General features: G+C 43.4%; 1 protein-coding gene across 4 annotated transcripts in view; it reads right to left on the reverse strand.

Annotated features, from left to right (window-relative positions):
• sema6a (sema domain, transmembrane domain (TM), and cytoplasmic domain, (semaphorin) 6A) overlaps positions 1-12,500 on the reverse strand; it is an 89,919-nt gene that overhangs the window by 20,847 nt on the left and 56,572 nt on the right. For all 4 annotated transcript variants that reach the window (XM_079896503.1, XM_079896505.1, XM_079896504.1 and 1 more), the window contains exons 10-15: positions 11,261-11,478; positions 10,306-10,437; positions 7,737-7,892; positions 6,696-6,869; positions 975-1,115; positions 811-888 (exon numbers count right to left, since the gene is read on the reverse strand). In XM_079896503.1, coding sequence (XP_079752629.1) covers positions 811-888; positions 975-1,115; positions 6,696-6,869; positions 7,737-7,892; positions 10,306-10,437; positions 11,261-11,478 — 899 coding nt within the window. The remainder of the gene's footprint in view (positions 1-810; positions 889-974; positions 1,116-6,695; positions 6,870-7,736; positions 7,893-10,305; positions 10,438-11,260; positions 11,479-12,500) is intronic.

Consider the following 12,500-nt stretch of genomic DNA (forward strand, 5'->3'; position numbering starts at 1 on the left):
TTTTCAAAAATAATAAATGTTAGAGTGAATCAATGCCATTCAAACAATATCATGTGAAAAAGCAGCAGCAAACAAGATCTCAAATGTGACATGAATATTAATAAAAAACATTTATAAAGTTTCACTGATGCTGACTGGATTATAATGAAGAACGGCCCGTTATTATTCAACCCCCAGTGAGAGATTCATCATTTCACCTGCAACAAGATTGCTCATGACATAATATATATATATACTGTATATATAAACAATATAAAATAAACATTATTATTATTATTATTAAGAGCTGTGAATCTCATAAGAATAACGAACGACCAATCGAATCACAGATTCTGAGAGACACGAGACGCTTCTCTCTCAGAACACATTTAATAAAAGCTTTTTCTGAAACGATGGAGAACGCATCAAGTCAAGAGCCTTTAAACTGCGGACACAGATCCTATCCCATAATCCTTCACTAAGTCACTGTAGAAAAACTGCACATCTCGAGCTCGCATAACCTCCGTCTGCTCCATTTATGAAATGGAAAACAACAGAAGTAATACCAGCACATAAACTCCTCGGATCAGACGAGGTCACATGACGCTCAACCACTCAGAGACATCACATGCTGTTCGTTCACTACGCCGTATAATAAACAGATGAATTACAGAGCCTTTCTGGGGTCAAACACTCTTTTCCAGATGAGAAACTCCGGCAGCTCAAACCACAATCCCATCAGGCCACTGAGAGTGAGGGATGCTGGGTAAAGTGACATCATCGCTTGGCTCGCATGATCTGTAATTACAGGGCTGAGAATGAGGCGCTTACTTCGAGTCAGATGTGATTTCTGTGCAGGCGCCCTCGGACACCCATCCGCAGTACGGGTCCCTGGAGGCGATACAGGACCTGAGAGAGACACACGCGAGGGTTGAAGTGGACAAGAGAGACAGGAAGTGCAGGAAACGGTTCCAGTCCAGTGAAAGCGTACGTACTTTTTGCACTTTCCGTGGCGCTGGCAGCGCGAGAGCGGGACTTTGACCACGCAGGAGCTGAAGGCCACGAACAGAGAGTGACTGCGCTGGTCGATCTGCATGCTGACGATACGCTTGTCCTCCACGCCGTCGATGCTGCACCTGAACACGGCAAACACACGTCAAACACACGTGTCTCACACACGCACGCAAACACGCCTCAAACACACACACGTCACAGACATGACAAACACATGTCAAACACATCAAACACACGTCAAACACACACAAGCACGTGTCAAACACACCTCAAACACACATTAAACATGTCAAACACACGTCAAACACACGTGTCTCACACACGCACGCAAACACGCCTCAAACACACACACGTCACAGACATGACAAACACATGTCAAACACATCAAACACACGTCAAACACACGTGTCTCACACACACACGCAAACACGCCTCAAACACACACACGTCACAGACGTGACAAACACATGTCAAACACATCAAACACACGTCAAACACACACAAGCACGTGTCAAACACACCTCAAACACACATTAAACATGTCAAACACATGTCAAACACACGTGTCTCACACACGCACGCAAACACGCCTCACACACACACACACGTCACAGACATGACAAACACGTCAAACACATCAAACACACGTCAAACACACGTGTCTCACACACGCACGCAAACACGCCTCACACACACACACGTCACAGACATGACAAACACACGTCAAACACACACAATCACGTGTCAAACACACCTCAAACACACGTCAAACACACGTAAGCACGTGTCAAACACACGTTAAACATGTCAAACACAGCTCAAACACACCTCAAACACACGTCAAACACACGTTAAACATGTCAAACACACATTAAACATGTCAAACACACCTCAAACACACGTCAAACACACGTAAGCACGTATCAAACACACGTTAGACATGTCAAACACACGCAAGCACCTGTCAAACACACGTCAAACACACGCAAGCATGCGTCAACACATCTCAAACACACATAAGCACACATCAAACACACGCAAGCACACATTAAACACGTCAAACACACGTAAGCACACGTCAAACACACGTCAAACATGCGTCAAACATGCAAGCACACATCAAACACACGCAAGCACGAGTTAAACATGTCAAACACGCATGCACAGGTCAAACACACGTAAGCACACGTCAAATACACGTCAAACACGCAGGCACACATCAAACACACGCAAGTACGCGTTAAACATGTCAAACACACATAAGCACGCGTTAAACATGTCAAACACACGCAAGCACACGTCAAACACACGCAAGCACGCGTTAAACATGTCAAACACACGCAAGCACGCGTTAAACATGTCAAACACACGCAAGCACACGTCAAACACACGCAAGCACGCGTTAAACATGTCAAACACACGCAAGCACACGTCAAACACACGCAAGCACGCGTTAAACATGTCAAACACACGCAAGCACGCGTTAAACATGTCAAACACACGCAAGCACACGTCAAACACACGCAAGCACGCGTTAAACATGTCAAACACAAGCAAGCACGCGTTAAACATGTCAAACACAAGCAAGCACGCGTTAAACATGTCAAACACACGCAAGCACACGTCAAACACACGCAAGCACGCGTTAAACATGTCAAACACATAAGCACGCGTTAAACATGTCAAACACACGCAAGCACACGTCAAACACACGCAAGCACGCGTTAAACATGTCAAACACAAGCAAGCACGCGTCAAACATGTCAAACACACGCAAGCACACGTCAAACACACGCAAGCACGCGTTAAACATGTCAAACACAAGCAAGCACGCGTTAAACATGTCAAACACACGCAAGCACACGTCAAACACACGCAAGCACGCGTTAAACATGTCAAACACACGCAAGCACGCGTTAAACATGTCAAACACACGCAAGCACACGCAAGCACGCGTTAAACATGTCAAACACACGCAAGCACACGTCAAACACACGCAAGCACGCGTTAAACATGTCAAACACACGCAAGCACACGTCAAACACGCAAGCACGCGTTAAACATGTCAAACACACGCAAGCACACGTCAAACACACATTAGCACGCGTTAAACAAACACAAACTTATTTATATTTTTTCCAGTGTGTCAAACTGCTCATTTAAGTTAAATAATAGGGGTGGAACGATAACCTCATGTCACGTTTCAATACATATCACAATACTGAACTCACGATATGATATTATTGCGATACTCCAAGACACATGATAAAAGGTTAACAAAACATGTAGTTGATTAAAGTGCTAAATTTACTATTACATTGTGTGTGTAAATGAATATTCTTGGACTTGATGCTGAAACCCAAAGCACAGGACAATAGAGACTCCAGAATAACAATATTCATGATCCTGAAGCTGAAAATACTGAATTATTGTAGACGAATATGCTTACACTCTTTCACTGACTAGATTTATTTAAAATAATGTAGGACACTTTTACTGGTAACATCAGACATTTGGCATTACAGAATCAGGAGCCACAAATATCCCCGTTACATTATTATACATTATATTCAACATTATACAGTAGTTTAATGTAGAACTGACACTACTGGTTTCATTCTGGGTGAACTATACGCAATATATTGTCACTATCCACGATACATATTGATGCATTTTTGAATTGCGATATATTGTGACACAATATATTGTTACACCCCTATTAAATAAGCATATGGGTAATAGGTTTTACAAGAAAATACTATTATCTATGTACTAAACACTATCAGTCTTTCTACCTCAAAATTTCATGTTTGATTCAATGTGTTACTTTGTGATTATTCGTGTAATTCACTCGCAACTTCTGAGTGAAAATTGTTACAAAGTAAATCCTACAGCGAAGTATTTACAGTGCGACACACATTCAGTTCATCTGGAAACTTCTGTGTTTCTTGGCAATCGTAAACAGCTTCAGTTAAAAGGCACTTAATATCCAGTAATATTATTGATCTGACTGCACTAATAGAGGGAATGCGTTGACGTTAGTTTCCCGCAGGAACACCGAGTGGCAGAAGAGATGCTGAGTGATTGGATTTAATAGAGGACAAACAATTATCAGTTTAAACTAAAGCTTTGGACTCGATATAGTGTTTCTTACAACTTACCAAAGATGCAGTGATCATGGATATTGACATGCAGCAGGAATCCTGTTTCCTGGCATTTATATGTGTGTGATTTCGACGCCGGGGAAATACATAAAGCCAATTTGCCTGTGAACGCTTTATATAAATACAAAATAGGTCTAAATCCATGTGATCACTTATATTAATGTTATATATATATATATCATCATATCATCCAGCCCTAAAACTTATATTATTTTTGTCAGTGTTTAATTAAAAACATCCAATTATGCAGAATATACGACAGTAAATATTTAATTGATGAGTTGTCAATACAATACAATATATATGGTATGATTTTACCCCTAAATTCAGCATATTTACACACAATAATAACTGCAAATCCACCGTTCTCTGCCTGGATCCAGTTGTTTCTATGAATCACAGCGAATCCATTTGCTTCTCTGTTCTGTAGCTTTCAGCAGTGTGTAAAAATACACCTCAGATTTCTAGTCAAATCTGTTTGAAAAAGTAAATCTCAAAGCTCTTTCCCGTTTTAGATGTGTTTTGTGTGTTTTTCGTGGGATTCACACTGAAAACAAATGCTGCCACTCAGTGCTTCTGCCACTCAGTGCTTCTGCCACTCAGTGCTTCTGCCACTCAGTGCTTCTGCCACTCAGTGTTTCTGCCACTCAGTGCTTCTGCCACTCAGTGCTTCTGCCACTCTGTGCTTCTGCCACTCTGTGCTTCTGCCACTCAGTGCTTCTGCCACTCTGTGCTTCTGCCACTCTGTGCTTCTGCCACTCTGTGCTTCTGCCACTCTGTGCTTCTGCCACTCTGTGCTTCTGCCACTCAGTGCTTCTGCCACTCTGTGTTTCTGCCACTCTGTGCTTCTGCCACTCTGTGCTTCTGCCACTCTGTGCTTCTGCCACTCTGTGCTTCTGCCACTCTGTGCTTCTGCCACTCTGTGCTTCTGCCACTCAGTGCTTCTGCCACTCTGTGTTTCTGCCACTCTGTGCTTCTGCCACTCTGTGCTTCTGCCACTCTGTGCTTCTGCCACTCTGTGCTTCTGCCACTCTGTGCTTCTGCCACTCAGTGCTTCTGCCACTCAGTGCTTCTGCCACTCAGTGCTTCTGCCACTCAGTGCTTCTGCCACTCTGTGCTTCTGCCACTCTGTGCTTCTGCCACTCTGTGCTTCTGCCACTCAGTGCTTCTGCCACTCAGTGCTTCTGCCACTCTGTGCTTCTGCCACTCAGTGCTTCTGCCACTCTGTGCTTCTGCCACTCTGTGCTTCTGCCACTCTGTGCTTCTGCCACTCTGTGCTTCTGCCACTCTGTGCTTCTGCCACTCTGTGCTTCTGCCACTCTGTGCTTCTGCCACTCTGTGCTTCTGCCACTCTGTGCTTCTGCCACTCAGTGCTTCTGCCACTCAGTGCTTCTGCCACTCAGTGCTTCTGCCACTCAGTGTTTCTGCCACTCAGTGTTTCTGCCATTCTGTGCTTCTGCCATTCTGTGCTTCTGCCATTCTGTGCTTCTGCCACTCAGTGCTTCTGCCACTCAGTGCTTCTGCCACTCAGTGCTTCTGCCACTCTGTGCTTCTGCCACTCTGTGCTTCTGCCACTCTGTGCTTCTGCCACTCAGTGCTTCTGCCACTCAGTGCTTCTGCCACTCAGTGCTTCTGCCACTCAGTGCTTCTGCCACTCAGTGCTTCTGCCACTCTGTGCTTCTGCCACTCAGTGCTTCTGCCACTCAGTGCTTCTGCCACTCTGTGCTTCTGCCACTCTGTGCTTCTGCCACTCAGTGCTTCTGCCACTCAGTGCTTCTGCCACTCAGTGCTTCTGCCACTCAGTGTTTCTGCCACTCAGTGTTTCTGCCATTCTGTGCTTCTGCCATTCTGTGCTTCTGCCATTCTGTGCTTCTGCCACTCAGTGCTTCTGCCACTCTGTGCTTCTGCCACTCTGTGCTTCTGCCACTCAGTGCTTCTGCCACTCTGTGCTTCTGCCACTCTGTGCTTCTGCCACTCAGTGCTTCTGCCACTCTGTGCTTCTGCCACTCTGTGCTTCTGCCACTCTGTGCTTCTGCCACTCAGTGCTTCTGCCACTCAGTGCTTCTGCCACTCAGTGCTTCTGCCACTCTGTGCTTCTGCCACTCAGTGCTTCTGCCACTCAGTGTTTCTGCCACTCAGTGCTTCTGCCACTCAGTGTTTCACGCGCATAACCTCTATACTATCAGACGAGAACAAACTTGCGGTGAATCTGAATATTGTCTTCTGTTCTTAATAATAAATGCATATTAATGCGCTTCACTGATTTGAGCACATGGTAAAACCGCAGTAAGGTGGCGTCTGAAGTCTCACTGCTTTACTAAATGAATCTTCTGATGTAAACGCAGCATGACTGTCCTGAAAACGCCTCATCGTTCTCCTGTTTATTCCAGTAAGCCAAGGCCGTCAGCACATATTAGACTCTTTAATCATTCAGTGCGCGTTCCTCTCGGCCAAACCAGCAGCGCTCTTTAATTTACTGACCGCTGTAACCTGATCAGTGTGTGTGGATGACAGAGCTCTTCCTAATGGAATACACACTTCTCTGGGTTGTAGACGCTCAGCTCCTCCAGAAACAGGCTGTCGTTCAGGAATCCGCTCCGCATCTTAGCCAGAAACTTCAGAACGATTCCTCGCTCGGATCCCAGGAAAACCACGGTGTGGTTACGATGAGGGCCGGCGGCGTTATCCACGGCTATACGAGTGAGACGGTACCTGACACACACACACACACACACACACACACACAGAAGGAATAAGGGTTACAATGACATTTCCATCTGATTTCCGTCTAAAAGAAATTAAACCGTTATCTGCCTTTCCAATTAGCGAGCTCATCTCAGTGTTAATCAAATGTATGTATAATTTCCAAATCAGTATGCAAATACATTTTCAGGCTAATTAAAACTGGCAAGATGGAAATAAGAAGACAAGTTTTTTCATCTTTCCCAGTCTCTGGAGTCTTTGAAGCGGCGTAATAAAGCGATACCGACGCTTCCTCAGCAAATGTGTTTTCAATAATTCAGTTTTAATGGGGCAACTTTACACAAACCCAAACGAACAGAAACTTATCAGGCTGTAACCAGACGTCGTTTCACAGAAAACACACACATATTCCTCACATAATCCACTTCATTATCAGAAAACAGACGCCAGTGTTTGCTTTCATAAGAGTGAAGCGTCCTCTTTTCTTCAGTTTCGAGCTGATATGATGATTCTGAAGAACTGAAACAATGAATCGCTCAGAATCTTTTTCGGCAACACTTGATCCATTAATACTAACACTTCCTCTTCTATTCTGTATCTATTTATTAAAAAATGAAATCAAAAAAGTGCATGTACTGTGTTAGATTAAACTGGGAAGGGTCACAGCACTTGCATATTGTTGTCCTGCTGTTAGTTTAACTCTCATTTGTAAGTCTCTTTGGATAAAAGCGTCTGCTAAATGAATAAATGTAAATGTGAACGTAATGTCTGACTCAGATGCAAATGACTCGATTCATCCGTGAACATGAGCAGGACTCTCTCACTGAATCCAGATTTGCATGCGTAATCAATCTGAAGATGTTTGATGACACTCACCGAACCATGGTCTTGAGGAACCAGGGCCGGTTGGCGATCGACGGCACGGCCTCGTCCATCAGCGGGTGAATCTTGATGAAGTTCAGCGTTTCGTCCGGAAACTCATTGGACACTTTGAATTTCTCACCAGAAGTCGTTCCTGCGCAGACGCCCGGCCTGAAGACGACAGCCGTGAACACATCAGTCTACATCACACATCTGCATCTACATCACACATCTGCATCTACATCATCACACATCTGCATCTACATCATCACACATCTGCATCTACATCATCACACATCATCACACATCTGTATATTCTCCAGCATAAACAACACAGACAAAACTCAAGAGAAAGTCTAATGAATCAATGAATCTTTAAACTGAATCTGGATCGTTAGCCGACTATGGTCGTAAGTTCTGTTGTTATCATCAGTTCAACGAGTCGGTGTTTCCCGAAACCATTGATCCCACATTCGCAAACAGCATCGCAGAGTTGTGTGTGTGTAACGACAGATCTCGACCTGCGATCAGTTAGAAGCAGTTTCTTGTTGTCATGACGTGTGTGTCATGATTCTGCCTTCTAGTCTTTGATTTTCCCTGGTCTTGATGCAGGATCATGACAGACCCATGTTTTATGTTCACACACATGGCCTTTTGCTGGGCCATGTTGTCTCGTTCCTCGCCCGCCCCCTTGTTATCCTCGTTTAGTCATCATTGCTTTACCCTTATCACCAGTTTCCCTCATTAGTTTCTCCCTATTTAATCCCCTTGTGTTTGCTGTCCTGGGCCGGTTCATTGTCATTCATTGTGTGAAACAATCTGTGAGTAACCTGTTGAAAGTCTTGTCTAGAAAGAAGAGTTTGATCCTGTCTTAGCTGTTAGTTTATTGTCTAGTTTTTTGTCTGAGTCTTAGTCTAGTCTTGTCAGTCTAAATAGTCTATCCTGTCTTGTTTTGCCCCCTCGTGGGTTTTGTTTTCTGTTTTTGTCATTAATAAACCTTGTGTGAAGTATTTACTGTCTGCGATTGGGTTCATCTCCGCATCACCATAACAATGTGGACTCAATAAGTCCTGATCTTGAGCAGAATAAGCAAGCTGACATTCAGTACAATCTATATATCTTTTATTTAGAATACATACAAATGTCATTTACGTCTTTTAGTTTGTCAAGATATTTAAAGCATAGTTTCTGAGGAGTGCGCATGTGTGAACGAGCTCTAGTGCGTAAGAACGAGTCTATGATTGAATCTGGAAATAAAGGAAAATAACTGAGGAAATGAGAGTCCTCAGATGTGCATAATTATAGCAAATCATCTAGCATTCATTTTATCTCAAACCGATTCATTAAAAGTTATTTCTCCAACACCTGCGTGACATCATTAACCAACGTGGTTGAACGACCAATTTGCGACAGTACGGATTCGGGAAACAGTCGAGACTATAGTTGATTTCTTCATCGGTGTGTCGCACTATAGTAGTGAAGCACGAGTTACGGCGTTATACGAGACACACGGCGCTTCATTCCCAGCACATCCTCACAGAATTACACTGAAACACAGTTGGCACAGTCACTCTCATTAACACTTGACCTCGCTTCACACAAACACATAATTTTATGTTAATCAGCGCAGGCGATACTCCTCGTTCATGACACAGAGACGAGCCATATGGAGGATGAAGAGCGGGCAGAACACACTCGATGTGATCATCATCTCCTGCATCTGGAGAGCCGGCTTCACGTGTTCACACACACTGCTGGCGCTCACCAGACGGGACATTCAAAATACACTTAAATACAAATAAAAATAGATAAACTGCAATGAAAGAAACACTTAAATGTGTGTTTTGGTCGTTTTCTTTCCACTAGTCTGAATGAAGACAAGCTAAATAGTCAAATCATGTGGTGAAGGACCAGAACCAGCTGGACTGAAAGAGTCAGGAATATTTACACCTGTTGCAACTGAAACTACGAGCCGGCACAATTACGCCCACACACACACACACACACACACATTCTACCGCAGTTATATTATATTGCCTCAATAAACACCTAATTGCGGCTTATTAATAGTTTGTAAGGTAGTTTTTAAGGGATGTAGAATATGATCATGCAGAATAAGGCATTAAAGTCCCCCTGTGGTGAAAATCCAGCGTTTAATGTTGTTTATGTGGTGTTTTTAATATGCTTTAAAGACAAAGCATGTGTAAATTCATAAGTCGACAGCATTGCTGAGTATTTCCTCCTTAAAACTGCAGTGAACCAAAGACAAGCTTTGAAATCGCTGGTGTTTCTGACGTCACAAACTACCTTGTAACCAATCAGATCAACGTGTGATCGTCAACCAGTGGATCTCTGAGCTGAGCGAGTGAGTGGAGGCGGGGCTCATTTGCATATTCATAGAACCACGCATACTAAATGAGGCAAGGGTGTCGAGTTACATTCAAGATATTTTAAGACATTAAAAAAAAATGGTGTTCGAGGAAAAAATGCTTACATATGTAATTTTGGTGATCAAAGATGAGTTTTAAAGGATAAAATTATTGACAAAGGGGGACTTTAAGATTCCATTTGAAAGTTTGTGTACCTGGGTCTGGGCACCTTCTCCTCCGGCACGGGTGTCCAGGTGGAATCTGGTGATTTCTGCTCTTTGAAGCGTCCGGTGAAGGCCAGCGCGATCTCTGCCATGTCATACGCACAGACCGCCGAGCCCGGGATACTGAAACACACATTCATCACAGAGACACGCCAAAATAACACAACTGTGAATCACGCCTGTGCGTCTGAGAGCCGCACACAAGGGCCGAATTGTGATTCTATGAACTGTGAATCTCAGAGAGACAGAAGAGCCGCGGGTCAGAAGATCTGAGTAATTCACCCTCGTTGTGTGTCGCCTTCCCATCAACACCAGTTCATGCGCTTTCATTCACTGGAATTTTGCCCCAGTCGAAATTTCCATTTTGCCTCTTAAAGGTGCATTGTGTTTTAAGCGGCATCTAGTGGTGAGGTTGTGAACTACACCCAACAGAAGTTACGGTGGCCGTCAGGAAGTGATGTCGTTGTCTGAGACAGCAGAGAGTAGCCAATTAAACAATGAGGTTTCTTTACAAAGATAAATTAAGAAATGATGTTTACTTAATTATTCTGTAAAACCATGTTATTGCGAATGTTATTGTGACTTGTTCATCATTGTGTCAGTGTTTTATCCGCTGACTTTAGCTGAAGCTTCTTTACACGAAGAACAACATAGTGACGAAACGCGTTTGTCCGTTCAGGGCCACCGTAGAAACATGTGGATGTAAGCGGACCCGCGGTGTGTGTAGAGAGAAATGCCTCATTCTAAGCTAATAAACACACAACGCTTCATTATGTAAGATCTTTATACACCACTGAAAACATAGATATGTGTCTGATACTGCATTTCTGTCAACAGATCCTCCTCAATATTACACACTGCACCTTCAATGCTTATTTAACGAGCTCAACTGCTCCGACACCAACGATGATGGAAGAGCAACACACGGGAGATTCTCGCGTGTCACCTGTTGTATGGCGTGGAGAAGGTTGCCATGACGACGTCGTGTCCGTTGATGTGGATGACGTCGGTGACGGCCTGTAGGATGTTGAAGTAGAAATGAGAGTCTCCCGGGATTGAGCAGTTGAGTCGCGTCTTTAGGAAGGACGTCCACTGTTTCTCCAGGACTCGCTGCGAGCCGCCGCGATCGTTCTTACACACGCGCGCAACACGCGGGAACACCACCTGATCAGAGAGAGAGACACGAGTGTTAGAGATGATAACTATAACGATAACTATATTAGCATCCACACCAGCAGACGATTACTATAACGACAACTATTACTATATTAGCATCCACACCAGCAGACGATAACTATAACGATAGCTATATTAGCATCCACACCAGCAGACGATAACTATAACGATAACTATAACGATAGCTATATTAGCATCCACACCAGCAGACGATAACTATAACGATAACTATAACGATAACTATATTAGCATCCACACCAGCAGACGATAACTATAACGATAGCTATAACAATAACTATATTAGCATCCACACCAGCAGACGATAACTATAACGATAACTATAACGATAGCTATATTAGCATCCACACCAGCAGACGATAACTATAACGACAACTATAACGATAGCTATATTAGCATCCACACCAGCAGACGATAACTATAACGATAACTATAACGATAGCTATATTAGCATCCACACCAGCAGACGATAACTATAACGATAACTATAACGATAGCTATATTAGCATCCACACCAGCAGACGATAACTATAACGATAACTATAACGATAGCTATATTAGCATCCACACCAGCAGACGATAACTATAACGATAACTATATTAGCATCCACACCAGCAGACGATAACTATAACGATAACTATAACGACAACTATTACTATATTAGCATCCACACCAGCAGACGATAACTATAACGATAACTATAACGATAGCTATATTAGCATCCACACCAGCAGACGATAACTATAACGATAACTATAACGATAGCTATATTAGCATCCACACCAGCAGACGATAACTATAACGACAACTATAACGATAGCTATATTAGCATCCACACCAGCAGACGATAACTATAACGACAACTATAACGATAGCTATATTAGCATCTACACCAGCAGACGATAACTATAACGACAACTATAACGATAGCTATATTAGCATCCACACCAGCAGACGATAACTATAACGATAGCTATAACGATAGCTATAT

The sequence above is a fragment of the Squalius cephalus genome (genome assembly GCF_949319135.1).
Source record: "Squalius cephalus genome assembly, chromosome: 16".
NCBI lineage: Eukaryota > Metazoa > Chordata > Actinopteri > Cypriniformes > Leuciscidae > Squalius > Squalius cephalus.